The 24,497-nt window shown below is 40.7% G+C and overlaps 2 protein-coding genes across 2 annotated transcripts in view; both read left to right on the top strand.

Moving 5' to 3' along the window:
• LOC145459669 (cyclin-dependent kinases regulatory subunit-like) overlaps positions 1-24,497 on the top strand; it is a 159,673-nt gene that overhangs the window by 92,082 nt on the left and 43,094 nt on the right. The gene's annotated exons all lie outside the window — the stretch shown is intronic.
• LOC145459733 (serine/threonine-protein kinase VRK1-like) lies at positions 5,564-15,399 on the top strand. Its single transcript, XM_080338286.1, has 9 exons — positions 5,564-5,744; positions 5,824-5,879; positions 6,810-6,968; positions 7,024-7,156; positions 7,222-7,404; positions 9,291-9,487; positions 9,553-9,968; positions 14,944-15,050; positions 15,111-15,399. Exons 1-9 carry the CDS (start codon positions 5,588-5,590, stop codon positions 15,206-15,208), a joined length of 1,506 nt encoding a protein of 501 aa, XP_080194412.1. The 5' UTR covers positions 5,564-5,587; the 3' UTR covers positions 15,209-15,399.

The raw sequence follows: 24,497 nt of genomic DNA on the forward strand, positions 1-24,497 counted from the left end.
ACATACAAACTTTTGTGTAAACAACTCTGATGTTTCTGTTCGTACTAGTTCTGTGTTGAACTATTTGATTATTAAGATACATGAACACCCATTCAGACAATAAAGTTCTTGTGATATCGAAACAGTTTGAAAGCACCACCGATCATTGTACAGGTTTGTAGCATGGGAATATTTTCATGTGTCATGAATATCTTTCGTATACATTTAGTATGAAATGAGATGTGTGGAACAATAATTAGTGTCGTACAAAGTGTTGTGTTTGATTGCCTACTTTTTATCAATGTCTTTGTGATGTTAAAAGACGGCTGAGTTTTCATTTACATTAAGCGGGGACACTCAAGCAATAAATTTTACTCGTTTGAAAATATCGATCAATGGAGTAACAGTATCAATATGAGTGGTATATTATTTTTTTCGCGATATGCAACCAATCTTCCAAGCATAACTTGTCAAAAATTTATCATGTCATAGTCGGTTGTTACGAATTCGAAAGAAATGTACTTCGATTATCACGATGATGGAAATTAAGATCAATGCAGTATTTCGGAGATGGGTGTGTATCGTCTGGTATGTTCCCCAATCACTAAATGTCGGTTAGTTAAACGATACATTTACAAGTTTACCGAAATCTTGATTTACAAATAACAGCTTGATGATGTAAAGCTCAACCACGCAAATGTGTTCATTGCAAAGTATTTGACACAAACAAAATATCGTTTGGAGACCATCACATTGGTTTCATTTCGAGTGAGTGAAAATTGTTTTCTGTTGGCCAGGTAGGACTCATTTGACAAACATCGTACACATTGTATCTTCGTGATGGTAACGACTTTCAGCGGCTTGGTTTCATGTCAGGAATTATTATTTGAGGGTTCAAGAACAATTTCAATCAATACTACAAATGAACAACAATGCAAAACACGTTTAGCAAATAACAGTGTAGCAAGTACTTTTTTGATATTACGATTGTTGTGCACCAGACATTTCTAACTGAATTGGATGCATCTAACAAACATATCACAATTTACTTTTGTAATGATCAAAGTATGTGAAATGGTGCGAACGGATTAGGTATTATTCAAGCGGCGGTATGCCAATTCACCTAGTGTGATATTTTGACACCGTGTAATGCGCGAAAGTGTTTCAATTCTCACCGCGGATTATGATGATAAAGTATTGTACCGGTTGTTTATCAGCAAACTAAATTGTTGTTTCATCTTTAGTCTTGGGTACTGGAAACAATTACATTTGTAAAATATTTGCTGATATCCGCAATACGCAGAGTGATTTGTACCAACACGGAATATCTTCCAAATCAAGAACATTTCAGACAAGTATAGTTTTACAAATCAATATGTTAATAACAATGTTTCCGAAAAGTTTGTTGCTGTCATAACTTTCAACACAACGCGGGTCTAATTAACGCGAATAATTTAATAATCAAGTCGTGATCAACTATTACATACGTCAAATCAATGTGTCAATCCTTATGTTTACATCATGATAATTTTCAATATAACACCTGCGTTCGATTGTAAGAAATGAATTCTCAACATGTTGGGCAGACTTTCAAATCTCGCATACTCAAACATATTATGTTAATCTCAAGTCGCCGGCACCGAGAAGTAATTACTTTTATCTTACAAAATATACCGCATAGTAATTTCTTTGTCTCGCAGAATAGTAACGACTTTTACAGTTGAACAAAAAAGACGAGTTGACGGTATATGCCTAAAACCGAACTTGCTATGGATTTTAGATTGTGGCGATTGTATGGACTCGTGTATGCTTGACTGTTTTCATACTGATACTGTTTGAGTTGATTGGGTGAGTTACAAACGATTTACTTGACTAGGTTTTTCCTTGTTGGCTTTTTGGAGTATGGTAAGATGGTAAGATGTCGAGACGTAATACTATTTCCGTTAACTGAATTGCAACGAAAAAATAACCAGATAGCTTGTACAAGGTTTCGACAAATAGATGGAAATATTCCGATTTAACTCATCGTGTCGCAACTCGATCGCGGTATGTACAAGTGGTTGTCAAGTAAGAAATATTTACAACAGGTGCTATTTCATTGATTGATTCTATTGTGTGTAGTAACACATTTGAATATCATGATAGTATAGTGAAATTATTTACTGAAACTCTATTTGACAAACGGAAAACTCAGTCGTGAATAGAGTTGTATGGTCATTACTTGTTTCAAATCAACATGCGCATAATCTCTAAATATGTATGGGTTGAAAGTTGGTAGTCATGTTTGTCAATCTATTGCAATTCAGACTATGTCAAAGTCCAAATATTTCATTTTGGGTGATCTCAATTTACCTTTAGTACATCTCGCGAGTGGATTCCGACGCCGTACTATAACATTCTTAATAATACAGGTTCGAGGATTTTCATGATAGAGTTGACAAGTGATAAGATGCGTGTTTGTATTAAGAGTTTGATTTGAAGTTGACAACGACAATAACTGTATAATGCACATACTTGTGATTCTTGATTCTTGTAGAGTTATAGTTGGTATTGATTCTATAGGCGTGAAAACAGCGGCGCGAATGTGTGAATAATTCAATGTGACTGAAAGTCGGCGTCAGTAATATTCAGGTTACGATCGAATCAAAAGATCACGTTAAAAAGATTTCTCAAATTAATTAGAATTGTACCGGATTAACACATTCAGATACGAATCAACTTGAGCTGTGTAGTAAGTTTCATTTCAAGTTGTCAAATTGATACATTGCTTGAATATTCGCATGATTCTTGTCATACAACTAAAGTGAACGTGAAACATATAGCGATCGCGGAAAGTATCAAATCTTGGATATTCAAGTCACCGTCTGCGACGGTTCTGTTATTCGGTGCTTATTACTTAATAGGTAATATTCATATTATATCAGACTCGTGAAATCCAGTTCTGCACCAAACTACCAACATATTACATTGTAGCGATTGCAATGTATGTAACCACAAGTCACGAGAGATGGTTATGTCTTATAGGTGTTATCTTGTGAGCGATCGTAGGATTTTAGAATTATTTCGCACCTTTTTGAATAAGCTTACACTTCACAAAGGATTAGGGTTAGAGTAGAAATAAGTGACAATTTGTCGCTATTCAAGTTACCGACACTGGCGGTCTGTTATTCGTTACTTATTAAATCTTTACGAGTTCTGTGACAAACTGCTTACGAAAATTTCACCGCGTGAGCGATCGATATGCCTGTAACATCAAGTCGCGTATGTCTGAGACATTATCTTGTCAGCGATCGCCGGGTTTGCAAACTATTTCACACCTATTTGGAGTGTTAATATGTGAACGCGGCTATTGTTGGTATTGGAAGCGCCGGTTATGTGACAAACTTATTACCAAAATATTACTTGTGCGTGATCCCTATCTTTGTAACATCAAACCACGAGAGATGACTATTCTGATGTGCTATCTTGTGAGTGGTCGTAGGAAATATTTCACACCTTTTTGGAGTGTTAGTATGTGAACGCGGCTATTGTTGGTATTCGAATCGTCGTCTACACCGGCTCTGTGGTAAAGTAAATAGCAAAACATTACCATGCGACTGATTCGAAAATTGCGCTATCGCGGTGAAGTCACGACTGTGAACAGCAGACTATTCTGTAGGTGCGAAACAGCGGTATACAAGGTGCGAATAATCCGATCTGAAAGTACTATTCAGCTAGCGATCAATAGCGAGGAAAGACTTAGAACACGATCGGTCATTTGTCACGACTAAACTACGACATCATATATAATAATTTACGATATACACATTAACAAAGGCTCATTCACATGACTATTTATCTGATACATATTCAACACCATGCCGCCGCGGTCTATACCCACAACGAAGCTGCGTCCGACCGGTCCCATAAGACGCAATAGCCGCTCGCCGCCCCCTGCCATAAGACGCAATAGCCGCATGCGACCGCACCCATAAGAACACATGGCGAGTCACCACAGACCCCGTAAGAATACATGACAGACACATTTATCGTCGTTAGCATGTCGCCGCACGTATACCAAAAAACATTAGCATGCCACCACGAGTTTTCACGTTAGCATGCCGCCGCCGCCTATACCCGAAAACGTTAGCATGCGACCGATCCCTATCTCCGTAATGCTATCATGCGACCGCACCCATAAGAAATAAGAGCCGCATGCCACCACGGGTTTTCAGGCAGGTCACCACCCCGCCCATAAGAACCAATGGCAGGTCACGACCGATCATACCTACTACTTATGTCCTGCATAATTTTGAGTTTCTTTATCCATGTTATTATCGCACTCTAAAGGTGGCGAGTAAAATTGTGGTAACCTACGCTCCATAGCTGTAACACTACTGGATTCGTTAACGACTGAACATTTCAATTGCTATGGCACCATAACAGTAGGCAGTTGTTATTGATCTGTATATCTAACGATTATATACTTTGACTTTGGTAATGACATGATCAATAGCCTAGTTATCAGGAGTACGCCCGCGACCCGGATCATGATGTACTTCGCCAATGCTCTAATATCAGGTCAATCTTCGCTAAATTTTTGATATAATCTACCAATAATAATTTTACGATATCAGGATGCATTTGTATTCTCGCATGGTGTCTATAATCACTTATTTTGACAAACTATGCCAACTACAACCACAATTTTATTCAAATATTTGAAAATGTGATTTTTTCGTACCTGGTGTCCACGATAGTAAATCACATTTCACGAGGTGTGCAGTATGCCAGTCTTCAAGTTCCCGTCAAATAAGATGTAGTGATTATTGTCATCAGTTGATTAGGCGCCCCGTGCTTTGTTCTCTATATGTATGTTGATTGGGCGCCGCTACTAGTTTATTCGTTTCTGTCGTTGGTACTGTTTGTGTTAGCTACGTCAAGTTGGTACGCTGTCAGTTGTTCTTTGTGTTCTATGCGGTCTCTAGTTATTGACATGTGTTTCTATTGTTTAGGCTTGTCTTCTATAACCGCAGGCGACCACTATTTTAAAACCTAATTTCACGACCCAGTTTCATTTGCTGTATTTGGACATTCCTTCGTTACATCAATTATTGCAATACATATCATTTCTACCTTCAGCTACGGATCATCTTTTGTCTGGATCGGTCGTGGGATTTGAGTTCAATTAAAAGTGGTTTCAATAACTCTCCTTACGTTAGGAGCAGTTACAAGCCTACTTCTGGAATCTCGTTGGTGTTTTGATCCTTTAATTGAAAGTTTTGTGCAATAGTAATGAATATTGCGAATATTATATGTTCAATAGTTTCATTGATGTATTGTATACCCTTCCAATGATTAATGCGAAATGTAATTTTTCCAATTTCTTCACTATAGCGACATTTCAACTGCAGCTAGACCACTGTGCTGCAACTCTGCGTGAAATCATACATTGAAAACATCAATATTGATGTTAGCGTCTCGAAATTATATAACATGTGCGGATTGCAGAGTATCTCATTGATATATTCACATGTCAGATTTTATGAGCGTGGTCTAGTCCTAATTATTCATCTTGTAATTTCTGAACTTTGCCACAGATTTTTAAAGTGTCCTATAGTGTTCCAAAATGCCACCAAAGCGTAACGAAAAAGGTGCCAAAGCAGCCGGAGGTCATCAACTGGCTGCTGCCGTATCAATGCCTACAGAAATGGAGGACTTGAGAAAGAAAACGTGGGTCATCGGCGAAGCTATTGGATCCGGTAGATTCGGATTGATATATTTAGGTAATTCCGCGCTCCTGCACATGTGAATAGGCTATTGTGATGTTCATATTTCATGCTTAAGTTTGTCTCTACTTTTCAGCCGGTGCCAGTAAAGAAAATGCAAGTAAAGAGAAGGCACAGTATGTGGTCAAAGTCGTAAGTACCAAAATCACGGACATATGAGTCTCTATTTTTTTGTGATTAAATTCATTCATCTAAGAGGGCATTTGCTTCCAAGTCCATCCCATTTATAAGGTATAGCGTTTGCTAAGGTTTGCTTAAGGTATTGCGGTCCAGCTCGCAATTCAACTGGTAAGCATCCGTTTAGTAAAAAGCGCAGTGTTATGGTCTGGGGTGGATGTTTTGTAACAATTTTTCGTTTCGAATGTTGGACCGCACATCAGAATGGTATTATGGCCTAGTTAAACCAGAATTTGTCGTTCCGAATATCTGAAGTCCCAAAATTCATTTCCATGTCTCAGTCTTATTCTGTATCTATCTTGCCGCACACCGCTTTTGCAATATTTTTATATATGATATGGTGATACTTGTATGCCAGGAGTGTATTAATTTGTAGAAGTGTTGCTATTCCCGCTACAGTCACCAGTAGAGTTAGGGGTTTGGGACATTCTGCTGCAAATAGTTCCATAGACCTACCTTCTGAAACATCTTATTTGAGCGAGTGCTCTTTGTTAAAACATAAGTACTATTGCCAGAATGGGTCTGTAACTACGTAGTTCTATTATTCTGGAGTAGTTATTATTGACTTGTCAATATAATTCATAAAATACATCTATTTATGTTTCCAAATATTCATTCTACATTTAATCGCGAACATGATTCCAGTACTTTTAAAAACGATCACTGGCGATTGACTAAAGAAGGTCTGTGTCATGTTGTCCCAAGCTACTTAAGTACTTTTCGGAACTTTTTGGCTTACACTTCAAGTAGTCCCTGTATGACATATCATTCTACTTTGCAATATTATTTCTGCCATTATTTAGTAACATCAATGACTACTTTGACCAACTCTGTTAATTACTAACATTCATTTGTACTTTTGCCTACGTTGGACTGGTGTACTTATCACTTCTGTGGTATTACTCTAGTAGGCTGTCCAGGGCTTATGAAACCCTTCTTTTCTATGCACAGATCAATTCCCTTGAATATATGCACGACAATGAATATGTTCACGCCGATGTGAAAGGTGGTAATGTCTTATTGGGTCACAGTGATCCGAGCCAGGTGAGTGATAACAAATACTGGAATAACAATTAATTCCTCGTCAAAATTCATCAAGATATATCTGGTTGGTTTTGGACTTGCATACCGCTATCTGGTAGACGGAAAACATAACGAATATGAGGAAGATCCTAGAAAGGCGCTCAACGGCACCATCGAATACACAAGCAGAGATGCTCATAAGGGTGTTGGTCAGTCCCTGCAGATTCCACCATTTTATTTTAGATGTGCTAAAAATTTTTTTGCTTTCTCGCAGTGCCTTCTCGGCGTTCTGATTTAGAAATTTTGGGATACGTACTGCTCCATTGGGTGTCCGGATCACTGCCATGGGAGAATGAACTGTCGGATAAGAGTTATGTTAAGGACCAAAAGATCAAGCATATGGCCGATGTGAAGAAGTTAGTTGCCAGCGTATATTCAGAGGCTACCTCCAGTAAAGGTGTGCAATGTGCATTTCTTATCTCAGTAGGTTTGAGGCTTGGATTCCAGTGTTGGGTCAATTGCAAAATTTATGCCAGGAAACCGATCAACGCCACCAAGAGAGTACCAAAGTGAATGTTGAAGACATTGCACACTAGGGTTGATCAGATTTTTGCATTTTTTGGAAATCTTGTTTTGCGTAATTGCAAATGATAGTTTAGTCACAGTGCATAAAAACACTTCTAAAAGCGATTTTGGTCATTTTCATCGCGATCTTCCTTGCGCGCAAAGACCCACGGACCAATTCTCCCTACTACCGACGATTCACCATTCCTGGTTCGTAGCTTTAGTGAAGTTTGCGGTAGAAAACGGCTGAGTAGAGCTGGGAAATATCAGATTGAATTATCTTTTTCACGATTGAACATACTTACATTCCTATACATTCCAAATGTGTCTCACCTTCCCGTATTTGGCATAGGTAGCCGCGTGGTAGGCCTATGTATGAACGAATACAGGCATTTTCAGCTTGTTTCAACTCAGTAAATGTCAATCAAAGACATATTGTATATGAATGTAATTTCATCTTTATAGTAGCTCCAATTCACCTAATCCGCATCAGGTTTGCAGTATTTAATTCGTCTGAAGGAAAGTTGACCCCCCCCCACCTCCGAACACAAAAAGAAGGAAGATCGCGATGAAAATGACCAAAATCGCTTTTAGAAGTGTTTTTATGTACTAAACTATCATTTGCAATTACGCGAAACAAGATTTCAAAAAAATGCCCAAATCTGAACAACCCTATTGTACACAGCATAAGAAAGTTTTAATTAATGATTTACCATTATGTGCCATAATGTTTATATACTTTACACACAGTCGCACACTATTCTCTTCCGTTAAAATCAAAATCTCTCGGATCGCCGCCAAGATGGCATCAAAGCATTAAAATCAATTCATCAGTGGGTGGGCGTGGTTGTCCGATTCCCGGGCCGGGATCCTACCTTCTGTAGCTCTTCAGTCTTCATATATCGAAAAACTTTTTAAAAAATCCATGGGGGACGGCCTTGGCATATCCAGTCCTTTACTGACGTAGTAAAGCTGTTTATGCCTTGTCAAAATCACTGGATTGTGATGTAGTTTCTTTCAGTTTTTGCTGTGATACGATAACCTTATCGGCTAAAGTTGAAGGTAGCCAATGAACTGTATGTTGTGATATGTCACAAAGCCGCAAACTGGCATAATGATAATCGGATAAGCCTTCAACAGCTTGCATTGCGCAATTGAGATATAAAATTGTAATATATCTAGCGAATCTGCATAAAAGTTGACGATGGCCAGCAGTCAAGAACTACTGCTGTACAGTATTGTTAGACACGAGACAATTGTAATCTTGACACTTTTGTTTGCCTTCAGCATCGGCACCGGTGTGCAGTTGCAAAACATACTCATTTGGTTCTGTGGTTCATTTGCCCATACTTACCATAGCGAAACATTTGGCGTCCTAAACATTGAAGTTATGGGGAATCCAGAAACCGGCATAAATTCCGTTGCAACCACTCTTCTGCAGCACACCTCTGCCCCAATCTGATTGCCACATGTTAACGATTAACAACTGGAGAGTATAATCAAAGAACAGTTTCGTTGGTGATCTGGAATATCCATTTTCGAGAAGACACACAACAGGATCTGCATTACGAAAAGGGGTCTGCATTTGACATTGTATGTTCATAATCCAACGTAAAATGTGCCATCGGACACATGCCACTTCATTTTCATTGCTTGCCCTTCCTTTCTATGTCATCCTGGGTTACTAGTCATTCAGCCCGCTCGCCTCATAATGTTAATTGTAAGTTCTTTTTATAAATATCTGTATGCAAGTTGGGTGTTTTATTGAACTCGTTTCAGCTGTGGAATTTGAAAAGTTTCTGCGATACGTCTCAAATCTGCAGTACGACAAAAAACCCGATTACAAACTGATCAGAAAATACTTTGCCGACGCTTTGAAATCGATGGGAGTCGCCGCGAAGGCGAAAATAGATTTCGGCAAGGAAATGACGCCGGGCTCCACGCAAAAACGTGGCAGCCAACCCAAAGCCACGAAGGTGAGATCATATGAAAGCATTCAAGCATGCATGCGCCAACAATCATTCATCACGCTTTGATTCAGCCTCTCCAGAGCACTTCACAATCAAATAATTCTTTGTCTGACGAAAGCAGTGATGGTGCGCCGAAACAGAAACGACGTGCCGAATGCCAGCGGAAACAGGCAGTGGTATCGGAGGAAATTTCGACCGCCGCGACTGAGAACGATGTCAATAACAACCGACGAATTGCTAAGAAACAAACGCAGCCGGAGAGTTCAAAAAAGAATGCAGAGGAATGCATTCTGATGGAATCTTCCGAAGAGTCGTCCGAGGACGAGAATTTTCAGCCAGAGGTCAAAGTTCCAGTGAGAAGGTCGAAGAGGACTAGTAATCAAGACGAAAGCCTCGATAAGTCGCACACGGCCGGATCGTCGATTGATGAGACGACCTCGAGTAAAGGAGCAATCTCGAAGAGGTCTTCGGGAAGACTGCAAATACAGTGAGTCTGAACTTGCTTCAAGTTCTTTGGTTCGATTTTAAATTAGTCGCAGTTTGAGTCGGAGCATTTTAACAAACTCCGGTACGCGTTTCCCAACTCTGACTATGAAGGCTGTCGCAAAATTTCCGTAACTACAACTCCACCAGAGGATGATTTATTAAACTCAGGCTCTATAACCGTCATTGTAATGGACACCGAAAATCCAGACATCTCAGGATTATTCTTTTCCTTGAATTAGGAATTTAAGGTTGAAGTCAAGGAATGATTAGACCAGAAACGGCCCATGCCATATTTGGCTTTCGATAAGGGGTGGGCAACAGGGGTGGGCAACAGGGGTGGGCAACATACGGCCCGCAAAGGGATTTTGTCCGGCCCGCGGACAGTTTTTCGTCTTACATAATATTGTGGCCTGTGGCCACTGTCTGCCGAGATTCCCACTACTTGCTCACTAGGCCAAATTGTAGAGACTGTATATGTTATCATATACGCATGTGCGCAGGTGCGAAAGTGGAGCTTACGCGTAAGCTCGTCGAAGCGAGAAGACTTGCATTATCGGCATCTAAGATTTATTCTGACCCTAATGTCGTCTGTGGTAATCATGCTGTTTATCGACTGCAATGGTCATTTACACCAAGCTGATTTTTCTTGTTTTTAATTACGTAACTGCAGACTTGTAGCACGCCACACTTCTAGGATTTTGCAAGACACCGCTTCTGCCTGGGATCGCCAACTTGAAACGGGTCGGGAGCCGCTTTTCAAAATTCGCAGAGGACGCGGGTCGCATGAATTCAATATCTAGATTAATTAGGCCACACAGTCAAACAAACGCTGCTACACAGTCGAACAACGATGCTATCTCGTCACCTACGCAACCCTAATGAATTGCTATCTTGGTAAATTTAGGGTACCGGGATTATCGAACGCCTTGCAATCTTAATTAGGGACTGCACTGCGTGTTGATTGATCAGAGAGCAGACATGGCGGTGCCTATGGCAGTGGTCGGGAATCTTTTAGTCCGAAGAACCGTATTGGCCTTATTGTTTTCAATTTTACCTCCCAAAGAGCCATACATGTCAATCAGATGTTACGTTACAATTGAAAATTTCTGACGTCATGGTAGTATTAATTCGAGCTCTCAACCCGGGATTCGTCGTGTGCGCCACATTTTTTCTGTAAAAACTTGAACTTATTATGCTGGTTGCCTAACTTGAGCATGCGAAACTTGAGTTACGAGAACGTAGGTTCGCCGTGATGCTCCTTTTAAATGCGAGAACCCATGATCACATGCGTAGGTTGTCCCAAACATGGTCATTACAGCAATCTATAGGCCTACCCAATCTAAGCTGTTAACGAAGATTTTGAAACCTTTAAATAGTATTGGTATTTTCTATTGATGTTCATGAATGACTAGATTTTGAACATTCTTCTCCCAAATTCCCACAATTTGCATTTTATTAATCGAAAATGAAGCGCGAAACGAGAGGTAAGGCACACGCGGGTCAAGCCCCACCACTGATAACGCAATTCATCGTAAATAGCTTAGAATTTATTATAACTGATATTAATCCAATATAACTGTGGCACTGATCCCGAAAATTTAAATACTGATCGATTTCTCAAAGTATCCAGACGTAACATATAACGTTGGGCTACACGCCTATTTTATCGCCGGTGGAGCTACTTGCCAATCAAGAACGTGGACAGCTATAGCGTTGTTTGTAAATCGAGTATGTAATTGTGAATGCCACATCCACGGCAGTTCATTTCGTGGCGTGGATCAGGAAGACAATGTATATTTGAAAACTGCGTTCTCATATTGGTGTCGTCATGTCTGCTATCCTCTTTGATCAATCAACGTATCGCGCAATCCAAGATTTCGAGTCTGGTAGGCTACATCGAATGCGCGGGTGATATTGGTCGCCGGCGCGACAGTAACTTAAATTTGAGGCTTTTGAAAAGAGTTCGATAACAAGTCGCTGCAACATTGACCAATTCAGTTCAAAAATAAATATTTGTCGAAGAGCCATATCTTATCCCCAAAACAGCCATATTTGGCTCGCGAGCCACAGGTTCCCGACCACTGCTGTATGGCAATGCTATATTCTCAAATCGACATTGTCTTTCTCATTAGCGGCGAGAAATAGCTTTGAAGTGACATTGCTGTCATTAAAATGCATTCATTAAAATCGATTTATTCCTCGTATATGTGGATAAATGGGCGAGTAATGTATCGATACAAGAATCAGGAATCCGGCCCGCCAAGTACTTTATTTTCCTATATCCGGCCCGCCGACTGAAGAAGTTGCCCGCCCCTGCGCTATAACGTAATTTGAATGGATTGATATCCTATGATAGGCTATATCCCAAATTGGTAATGTCCTCGATATTGTGTGGCCTACTTATCCATGTTTGGTTTTGAAATCGCCGATTTGGATGGGAGTAAATGTTACTTTCAAGTCCATACCAGTATACAATACATTCTTTAACCATGATCATGAGTCTCAAGGTTTAATAATCTAGCGATTGAATTAGGGTCTGGTATCTCTACCATAACTCTAGAAAAATAAAGTCACATCATATCCCATCACTGACCCCCTATTATCCCAACCCAAATTTTTCATTGACTTCTTATGCTGAGCTGAATATATTAATCCCAGTCAATTGCAACCAATTTATAAATTATATTCAGTGACGTCATATTTTGTGATACGATTGTTGATATATATACAACGCTCTTTCTGATTCTCTATTAGTTGCTGATGATTTCCCCCGACGAGTGTCAGCCGAAAGTATCCGGGCTCATTTCAATTTGAATGTACCATTCAATGGAATAATGAATTTCTTTACCTCCAGGAAGCTCTTCAAATATCTATTTCTGAACGCAGGGTGTGATCAGTCCAGTTGACCCTACCCAGACTCATCGATCACACCCTGTCGTACACCGTTAAGTTCCTTTGTTATTATTTCATCCGCTAATTTTTTTTCGGTTGAACAAATCATTAAATATTTCTCTCTCTCTCTCCCTCTCTCTCTCTCTCTAAAACCTGATGTCATCGGTAGGTCTAAAGCTTCTTTTGCCATTCAGCTAACTCTGCTGCTTTTGTGTGCGGCTCAGTTATTGTTGTTGTTGCTGCGGCAACAATTTCTTCACACTTGTATCCAACAATCTGGAAACTCCGAATGCCTGTCTAGCTTGTCATTGGAAATGATCGATGGTAATATCATGTGAAGTCAATGTATATAGCATATATTGTCGCTGGAAAACCAAACAATCTTATGTCCGTTTTTGCACTGACTTTGGCCATATAATTTGGATATAAATCAGTTTTGGTTTTCAATTTACCTTGAAAATTCATGTTCATATGTCCAAGTCACTAGAAAAGTAGACATTCATGCTACTTAGGTACTTGAAACCCAGTTAAAACAAAAGATGTATGTCCAAATACTGATACAAGAATAAAATACTAAAAGTGGTTATTGATACAAGAATAAAATACTAAAAGTGGTTATAAGACAGTTCGATTTTCCAGTGACGATATAGTTAGTGACCGGAAAAAAACACTTTCTCGAAAAAAATTACATTGTATTACAATAAACTGAATAAAATGACAGGGAGGCTATAGTTTTCATATTTGAATTTGACCAACATGGAAATGACCACTGCTGGCCAGCATGTAAATGACTACTGTTTCAACTGTTTAAATTTCGGACTCATCCGTCCCATTCGCGTTATTCCAACCGCACCCATGCGTCTACAAGACCCGCTTTTACCACAAATTTTACTTGCAAAATTGTTCGGAACTCTTTGTCATTCAATTATGTACCAGCAGAATTCCCGCTTGTGTATCATCTTCTACAGCGGGGTTTCTCAACCTGTGGCCCGCAAACGTTCATTTTGCGGCCCGCGCGCGACACCTTTCATTATGAACGCAATTACTACTGGCATGGTATTGTTACATATTAATTTAGGTACTTAGCTCTCTTCTCGTATCGTCTGTTTCGTTATAATGTCTCATTCTTTGATGTATTGTGGTTTCTTGATATATGCTCGATTTAGATTGTCATTGCCAAACCATTACACGAAATCCCAACAGTGTGGTTACGTAACTATTCTTCGAAATTACAATGAAATGTCGGTCTTGGCCGAGTCTCGGTCTCTCGGCCTCGAGTCATGCGCAATGACTCGAATCTAAGTCGAGTCAATACACAGATTGACTCGAGTCGAATCGAGTCATTTCTGTATTTTGCGAAAACGACTGGAGTCAAGATGAGTCATCAAAAACCTGTTTGCTTTCTTCGATCTAAATGGAACACCGATGTGTTGTTGTTGTTTGAGGTATTCATGGTGTTTGTCAACTACTGTGGTCATTTACACCACGCCAATTCTCCTCATTTTTATTCCGTAGCTGCCGACTTGTAGCACGGCCCACTTCTAGGCTTTTTGCAAGGCACCGCTTACGTGATGAGTTGGTGAGTAGGAGCCCAGATAAACCTCCGGCAGTTAGGTAGGAATTCTGGAGTCGGACTCGAACCAGCAACCCATTGGTGCTGCAGCTGTGGATTTTACCACTACGCTATGGGGCATCAAAACCGTAATCCATATTTCGAGGCATTGCTAAAATTGCTGACGACGTTATAGACGCATCGTTCAGAATTGCTTGGAATATCGCTAAACCCAAGTTATCTGCTAGAGACGGTGTGATTTCAATAAAACTACAACAACTGCAAACCATTAATGCTTTAGAATGCATAAAAATGGACTAAATGCCAGCATACGACTGATAAATAGGCTACAGTAGCCCAAATTTAATAGTAGCCCACAAATGCACGGTAATGTTCTGCGGCCCGCAGACTCTTTTGCTGTTAAAATGCGGCCAGTTCTACAGCCTTGCCCGCTCGTAGAATATTGCGCAGTACATTAAATTTGGTAGAATGTTAGAAATTCTTGTTTTATGTCATGTTACTTGTGTTTCAGATCAAAACCACAACCGAACGCACGCTACTCGATGACGCCGTTGCACACCGAAAGCGTTCTCGGCAAAGACGACAAGCTGACTGGGGAGTATTCCGGAAAACATCCAGGTAAGTGAGTCCTAGTGTCTGGAACACCACAGTCGAGACGAAATTGTGTAACAATTTCAGTTATTAAAAGAAAAAGGAGAAAGAAGATACCGAAAACCGACGCCGAGACTCAAACGTCGCCAGGACTGCTCCAGCAATCGACACGTTCTCGTGTATGAGTATTTTGATAGCGAGAGACAACAGTACAACGATAGGCTAGGGCTACCAACCTCCACGCGACGCCGTGAATATAAGGTGGAAATTTCAAGACGTAGCATAACGTTACAACTCGATCAATGCAAGGGTTTGTTACTTTATTGCAATTCGTACAGAGATCATTGCTTTCTTGCACATTAGAAGTAAGAAAACAGTTACATGGACGGACTGTCTGATTCTCTGTCATGGCCGCGTCGTATAAAAAATAAGGCAGACAGTAAAAATGAGTTTGCTGATTGTGGAACAGTATATACAATCAATATATCAATATATACTGAATACATACGTTCAAACAAATATACGGCAAGAATCATTTGAATAGTTACATAGATTGCAGTATTGGTATGAGACTCGCACAATTGTAATGCGTGTCGGCTCAGGTCTTCCCGGGTAATATCTCATGGAGACTATTCCTTCGGTGTCGGCGGCGGCAAAGCCACCTGCCACTTCTCCTGCGGATCTGATGGGTCTATTCCTGCGATAATGCAGCATGGCCAGGCCGGAGAGCAGAAACCATTCGAAAACGCAGAACCACGAAGCGGACTGTACAGAAAAAGCAAATCTTAATCGTCCACTTCAAGTATGAGAAGTTGTGTTCATGACCAAATCGTGTTACCTGCGCAGTGGTCATGTTAGCGTAGTAGTCAACTATGCCGATAGCCGTCGACTTATAAGCCCAGACCTTGGTCTCACCATCCTGGCAGTTCCTGTTAAAAATATATAGGCCTTATTGGGTAGGCTTAAATCAAAGAGACGGACTTTCAGCATTCCCGTGGCCACTTACTGGCCACGGATAATTTCGTGGCCGGCCACAGATATTCCGTGGCCGGCCATGAAAAGTGCTATTCTGTGGCCGGCCATGGTGATTTTCATGGCCGGCCATGAAATTTCAGTATGGCCGGCCATGAAATCTCCATGGCCGGCCATGTCAAACTCATTCTCATGGCCGGCCATGACTAAATTTCATGGCCGGCCATAGCCAAATTTCATGGCCGGCTGCAATATATCAAGTTAGTATCGATGATAAGTACTGTATGTACCGTGGCCCAATCGTGGTCAAATGCATGATCAATTATGTTCTATTATGGGCGAACAGTAAATAGAACTAGGTGAGAGCGAGAGTTTAGCTCAGTTTATATGCATTTTCACCCGAAATACCAGAAGAATAGCGATACAATGAAACGATAGGAAGAAGATGATAACGATCTGGAATATAGTCTCCATATATCAATTAAAAACACAAAAAATGATGTAAAGAATGCATTAAAAAGGGCGATATCCGCTAAATGAAACAGGAAATAATGGTATAGAAAGCTAGAAGCGATGAAGACATTATCAAAACTAGTAAATGGTAAGTGTTGATTTGTATCTTTTTTATTGAAATAGACCTGAATATTCGGCTGACACTCGTCACAGCTAATCGTATGCAACTGCATAGAATTGGAAAAAACAATGTATACCAGATATCTGTCAGAAAATCTCTATAAGTTCCCCAAAAGCTGTGGGATTCACATGACATTCTGTGGCCGGCCACAGAACAGATTAGAGCTCGCTGTGGCCGGTGCTTCCCCCGTTCTGATATTGATTTTCAACCGTAAGATGTGCAATGTGCATTGTGCAGTTGCAATCGATTGTATAGTTATAGTTTTTTTTTGTAAATATGCAAACCTACGATTGAACAATATGATGATGATAATGTCCTTCATTTTTCAACCATGTTTATCGTTTATGATGAGTCTGCGATGCGAATAAGTAATACATATATATTTGATCATGCAGTTTAAGGATGTTTGTAGGGGCAGTTTAAAATCTTTCGTGGATTGCCCTGATGAATTTATGAATAATACAATACTGTACTGGGAATTTGTCTTAATTCACTGCCGATTTTCGATTTACGCTTAAGTAGACTCGACTATAAACCTCCTTGAATGCATAATCTGTTCCATCGAGATATTGGATCGGTCAATATGCGGTCATTTTACCTGTTTTCTTGTTTTCAATACTAAATACCGCAATGAAAGTACCCGAACGAAACAATTAGGGAATCAAAGAACCAAGAATATGTGGAAAATACTGTTTCAAGTTCCAGAAAAGCTGTGAAATCCACATAACATTCTGTGGCCGGGCACAGAGCAGCTCGCAGCTCGCTGTGGCCGGTGCTTCCCCCGATCTGATATGTCTTTCCAACGCTATAGGACAGTGGTTCCCAACGTGGGCGATATCGCCCCCCAGGGGGCGATTTGTCGGTCCAGGGGGGCGAAAATAGGTAAGGGGGCGATAGGGGGGCGAAAACGGACGAAGGGGGCGATAGGGGGCGATGGCGCGTCCAAATGGCTATATTGGCGTCCATTGCCGTAACTGCCACACCCAGACCCCCATTTGGGATGGGGGGGGGGCCTGAGCTCGAAGGGGACCAACAATTTTTTCGTGAATTAACATTTATTATAGAGTATTATTTTGGAAATTTAGGCAACTTTTTCAAAAAAAATTCGCGCTGCGCGCCATTTCGTGGTCCGGTATTTCTTGCTTATTGGATACCCTTCGTCAAAGAAATAATACGAATGAATTATAGAAATGGGCATCTCGGCGTCAGCCATTATCACACCATGACGCACCAAGACATATGAAGTTTCAGGCCATGTAACATGCGATTCCGAGAAGTGTGCCAGAACGAAAAAACCTTGGCGGAAAAGGACTGCCTTTATGTTGACCGACTTCGATATATATACGATATATTAATATATATATTTAATTGTCCATAGGCGCCTAAATGGCTGGCGCCAAATGTTCCTGTCCTGGCAATCAGAACCCTACAAAAATGTCATGTAGCAGAGAGAAATTAATTGCCGGTGCAGAAATACCAATTTGAAATCGTGTGCGTCTTTTAGTTTAGTACGTATAGGCGATTTGAATATCTTTTGACATAGCAGACAGGCCACGAAATGTCACTACGTAACGAAGTCATTATACGCACGGGTCCGCATGAATGTGTTCAATTATTATATACGGGCCCTACAGTTTCCAAGACACCTCACTCAGCTTTACCGGTAAATCTGAATACATGAGCAGAGAGGATAAAAAATTGACAGCAATATATATTCAATTCCCGATCATATTGACCGATTCAATCATGAATGATAGAAATTTTTCGCGCTTCGCGCGAATTAAGCCTACTAACTAAGGAGTCCAACAAATTGTGCTGAGAAGTAGCGCTAAAGAGGTATCGGGGGAGTTGGGTCTGAGGGGTGCTGAAGTTTGCTTTATCGCCCTATTGAGGGGGGTCAAGACCAACGTATTGGAGGAGGCTGAAGAAGTGCTGTTATGTTCCTTTTGGAATCAAGTCGGAGAAATCACCTTTTTTGTTAGTCAACTCACCAAAATGTAGCTGGAAAAGTGTAATTTCGAGGTCGAGCCGAGAAGTTGACCTTTTTTCCTAGTCAACTCGCCGGTGAATTCAGTCTGTATGCCCATTTTCGGTTCCCAATATTTGGGGGGCGATGATCGGTGTGGAGCGTGAAAAGGGGGCGATGAGTCGAAAAAGGTTGGGAACCACTGCTATAGGACATGCAGTTGCAAACAATTCCATAGTTTGTTATCTTTCGTATAGCTGAATAGTGAATAGCTGTGAATTGGATAATGCCAGGCTGATACAATCCTTCCTTTCTGTATCAGCTCTATGATGAGTCCGCGATATGCGGTTATATACATATCTGATTATCGTACTGCTATACAATACATACGACGTTCGAGATCCTCAACATCAATGGAACTTGCACTCATTTGCACGATGAGAATTGTGTCGATGAATCTAAGAATATTTCTATGCTGTAGCAGCACGTGAACTTGACACACTGCAGATGTGCTGTAGATGTAGAATAAAGGCAACGATGTAGCCTAACCTACCGGTAATATTGGTAAAATGTGGGGCTTTGTTCCCAGAAATTTGATTTTGGTCCCGTTTCCGATCCTATATAATTTGTATGTATAATGTATATTGTATATCCACCTAGGTGCCGTTCTTCCAGGTTGAAGCAAATAATGTACGAATGAGATGCATGTCGCAGTCACTAACGATGCCGTGTATGCCAGATGATACTTGATTACTTGAGTGCAAGGATCGTTTTGTATTGCATGTCGTTGTTAGATCAATTTGCTAACCGATGTGGCGGGCATAGGACGTAAATGTGCCTGCTATATAATTAAATTACTGCTATAATAATAGATAACTTCAGATACTTTGCGTCATCTAAGGCAGCATCATCGATCGATGCGACATCAAATGCAGCGCCATCGATCGATGAAAAAATGCCCATGCCAAGCCTGCGAATCGACCAATAGGCATGATATATTTGTGGTTGATGCAGCGATTCAGCGAACAATCTTGATGACACAGACAAGTTCCAATCGTTCATTATAATTCGACATTTGAAGGCGGTGCAAATACTTATCGCCGTGTAAAGTGCATCTGATCTCTCGTGCCCCTGGGTGTTTTCTGTGAAAAGCATGTACTAGACACATTGCATTCATGCAACTACTTGAATAGGAATTGTGAATGATTGTAATCATATCTTCAATTGCTTCAGATTTTGTGAAATTGGTAACGGAATAAACAAACTTTTTGTAGCAAAATATGACGGTTTCTTTATGTAAAAAACGAAAGAGGGGCAGGGAGTCAGATTATCTACGTTTGCATCACTAATGGGATTGGGCGATGGAGATGCGAAGAAACTGCAAGGTTATCGAGTCTGCACCACGGTTTTATCTTTCCACGCAATCCCACTGCGTTGATCGTCTGGCGTGGAAGCTGTGTGGACACCAGTTTAAATGTAAAGACGTTTGTCTGACCGAGCAATAAGATGTACGCAGTACGCTCATACATTACTCTATCAAATATTTATCTAGATTCTAGAAAGTTCAAGGAACGTATGTTTCGGTGTTAGTTTACAACGCACCGTCTCAGAGTACTTTTTCAATAGTCAGTGGGAATTAAATTCATTTCTACAGCGAACAGAGAAGGTAACACGTGTAAAGCCGTGCAAATTTTGAACCCATCCCTAAACTACTCAATCAAGTGGTAATGTAACTTATTAGGTACGTGCGATAATATAGTTGAAGTCGTCTATACAAACCTTGCCACCAGCAAGTTCGTATTGAAAATGAAGAAGATCTACTTGACTATTGTTAAATTGGATGCAAAGGGCGGATTTTGATCCAACTAGATGTGCCAAATCACGAACTGGCCATGAACTCGTGGCCGGCCACGATGAATTCTTATGGCCGGCCATGAAATTCACTGTGGCCGGCCACGAGACAACGCATTTTCATGGCCGGCCACGAGATATTCGTGGCCGGCCACAAAAAAATCTGTGGCCAGTAAGTGGCCACGGGAAAGCTGAGACCCCTACTGAAATCAAATGTATGTGTGGGCACCCTTTGACTGCAAGTGTTGTACATTGTCCTGTAGGTCATTCTATATAACTCCCATACTAAATTCCGAATTGCATCTCTGCCTGTGCAAGTTTGGAAGCTGTGACACCAACTTTTACACAAATAGAATTGCGATTCTCACTCCAAGCTGCCGGTACATGCTATATTTGGCGTCTGTATGCAATTTACGAGTAGGGGAAAGCTTGACAAAACAATAAATACATATACTTACTGTATGGAAGCATCTGGGGTTACAGACTTGCAGAATTGCGAAAATCCCATGCTCAAGATGCAAGAGCTAATGAACTTCATGCAAAACATGAGGCAGCATATCAAAATTGCCGGAAGAACCCACATCAGCGTTTTGAAGTTTCAATATGCGTATTAGTGAAGCGTCAGTGAGGCCCACTCATGTATTCGTACGCATTTTCCACGGACTTGTACAGCGCAAATGCCGAGTAGCTGCCGTAGCAGAGAGCGTACAGCACCGTGAATATTGTAAGGTAAGTGCAGAAGCCGCAAGCGCTCGTACTGCCGTATTCGGTGATATTAATAGTCTTGGTATCATACTGCACAGAAGCGCCCAATATGCAGTTGCCGCCAAATTGTGACTGAAAAAAATACATTATAATACAAGTAATACGTTAAAAACCGCATAAGTTAAAATACCTGGGTCAGTCCAATCGGCACAGAAGATACGATCTCTGTAATCAATGTTGCAAGATATATCAGGATAGAGGACCCAACTATCCAGTCTAAACCATGATAAATTCTGAAGATTTGAGATTGCAGGAAATTGTTAATTATTAGTGTCTGGAGGTAATATGAAGTAGAGTGGCTCAACGTAGTTTTCAACTTCATATGAGCCGCGGGACTAGCAGTTTGAAATCCAAATCACAACACTTCGGTAGGAAAATGCATTCTCAATGCATTGAACCAAGATAGGATACCAAGTATTTATTATTCATATCATGCAAGGCTTCAACAATTTATATCTTTGTGACTGATATTATATTGTTGTGGTGAGGCATATTTACAGAAATGGATCACTTCAAGAAAGGCACATGGGCTCATACGTTTCAAAATATTATATTAGATGTCTTGAGAGATCTAAGAGGTGGTCAGAGTAGTTATTGAAAATTACAAGTAGAAATACTGCTTTGGAGAAAGTGTAAAATTTCTGAAGTAGTTTGAGGAAGCACTGGCGTAGCAGCATTTATACTGCCTCCCCTGGCTCTCGCTTAAAATGCCGCCCCCTAAGTAGACCCTGGGCCGTAACAGCACTTCGTCAGCCACCCCCCCCCAAAAAAAACGTTGGTATTGGGCCCCCATAAGGTGATAAACCGAACTTCTGATGGGCTTCGCCCCCCCCCCAGACCCCCTCACGCTATTCGCAGTTTATCGTTACTTTTCGTCTACATTGGGTGTCCGTTCCTGAGTCAGCTTTACTCGCCTATACGCGCAAGGCGCGAGAAATTTATATAATTCATGATTGAACCGGTCAATATGATGGAGAATTGCGTATATTGCTATCAATTTTTATCCTCTCTCTGCTCACTTAATCTGATTTACCGGTAGAGACGAGTGAGGTGTGTTTGAAAAGGTAGGACCACTCAATAATAATTAAACATCTTCCGGCGGGCGGATCCGTTGGTATGACTTCGTTACGTAGGCCTCATGGTATTTCTTCACTGGCTTATAATTTTTCCGCGCAGGATGGTATCTGTCTTGTGAGGTTCAGATGCCTAGACAGAAACATTCGGCGCCAGTCATTTAAGCGCCTATGGACTGCAATTAAACCTATGTGTATTTGGTATAGGCCTTTAGGCCAATATATAGGCCTTTTTGGCCAAAGATTTCTCGCTGCCGATCGTTCTGGCGCACTTCTTGGAGTCGCATGTTACACGACCTAAAACTTTATATGTCTTCGTGCGTCGTGGCGCGATAATGGCTAACGGCGATATGCTCATTTCTAAAAATCCTGCGTATTTCTTCTTGGGGGAAGAGTACTCAATAATCATAATGTTTGTCTACTTGAGATAGATGCATAAATTTTCAAAAAATACTCTATAATTTATACTAATTCACGAAATAATTTAGGGCCACCTTCGAGCTCGCCCACCCCCCAAATTCGGGGGTATGGGGTGCGGCAGTTACGGTCCTAGAGTAGACCGCAGCAAATCTCGACATAGATTCATGTTCAAGCAATCTTTTCAATAAAAATTATTACATATATTATGCCGCTTCTCAGCCTCACCGTCTCAACGTTAATAAGGCTGAAAATAATAAGGACAAGAAATAGATAACGAATGTATTTCATTTTCGAATCTTAATTAACACTTGTATAAATTTAAGCACAATCTATCAATCTTACAATTATTACCAACTAAACAGTTTCTAGGACCGGTTTACCTTCATAGCACTAAAGATTGGCATTGACCTTCCCACATTTCACTGACTCAACTATTTGACGGCGATGTAAAACAACACTAGGCATGCAGAGCGATTGCTTTGCTGTGTACTGTGACCAGTCTGTAGGTAAGAAAGTAATTATTAGCATTGTGAAGACGCGGTGATAACAGGTTACTAAGTTATTTTAATAAACTTGAGCTGTTTTGTCAAGAACACATGCACGTTGAGGTTTAAAACTAAGTGAAGTATCGCCTCCAATTTCCCGGAGTAAAATTCGATGTAAATGGCATATTCACGATCTACCATATTTTCATTTGACGTACTAATCACACAATGCGTCAATTACGTATTTGCTGTAACTTCTCTGTATTGCGCTCCGATCTCAGGGGTCTTGTAATACCGGGGACAGCGTCATTGTATGACAGCGGAAATGGTTCGCTGGATTAGCAAAAGTTAAGAACCACTATTCCATTGCAAAATTACCATTTGCATCTTATGACGCGGTCGAATTCATCTGCTGTAGAAAATTGATACATCCTGTGATGTAGCAGCATATCTCTTCACCATCCGCGTAGCTCAGTTTCTAGTTTTTACAGTTCATGGGAGCGTAATTATGATTTCTTTTAACAAGTACTTACGTACCGTCATGGGTAGATTTACACAAGTCAATGCTCCTTCTACTTGCAATAATTTAGGGTTGTTTTTAAGAGCATTATACTTCAACTCGTACTTGAGTAGATTTTTGCTTCGCTGTTTCTACTTGATTATCTTGCTTGACCAGCACATTGAAATAATTGAACATATTCGGGCGGACCCGTTGTTATATTGACTTTCGTGATGCTATTTCGTGACCTCCTTCCTATATCTGCTACGTCAGAAGATATGGAAATTGCCAAAACGTATCAAACTAAAAGACGCACATGATTTCAAATTGGTGTTTCTTAACTGGCAAATAATTTTTCCCTGCGAGATGGCATCTGTCCTGTAGGGTTCAGATAGCCAAGACAGGAACATTCGATGCCAGCCATTGAGGCTCCTATGGACAATTAAACATTTAAGTATATTCATCGAAGTTTTCGGTCAGCACAAGGGCATTCCTTTTCGGCCAAGGTCTTCTCGCTGCCGATCGTTCTGGCACACTTCTCGGAGTCGCATGTTACATGGCATATAACTTCATATATCTCGGTGCGTCGTGGTGCAGTATTAGCCGACGCTAAAGTATCCCATTACTCTATCATTTATGTTTATTCACGAAATAATTTTGGGCCCCCACGAGTTCGGCTCCCCAACCCCAATTGGGGGTTTGGGGTGCGGCAGTTACGGTTCTGACACCAACATAGCCGTTTTAACGCGTCATCGCCCCCTTTATTGTTTTCGCCCCTATCGCCCACTTCGTCCGTTTTCGCCCCCCTA

The sequence above is a fragment of the Botryllus schlosseri genome, unplaced genomic scaffold (genome assembly GCF_051294905.1).
Source record: "Botryllus schlosseri isolate E-star unplaced genomic scaffold, Bs_hap1 Bs17a, whole genome shotgun sequence".
NCBI classification, from domain to species: domain Eukaryota; kingdom Metazoa; phylum Chordata; class Ascidiacea; order Stolidobranchia; family Styelidae; genus Botryllus; species Botryllus schlosseri.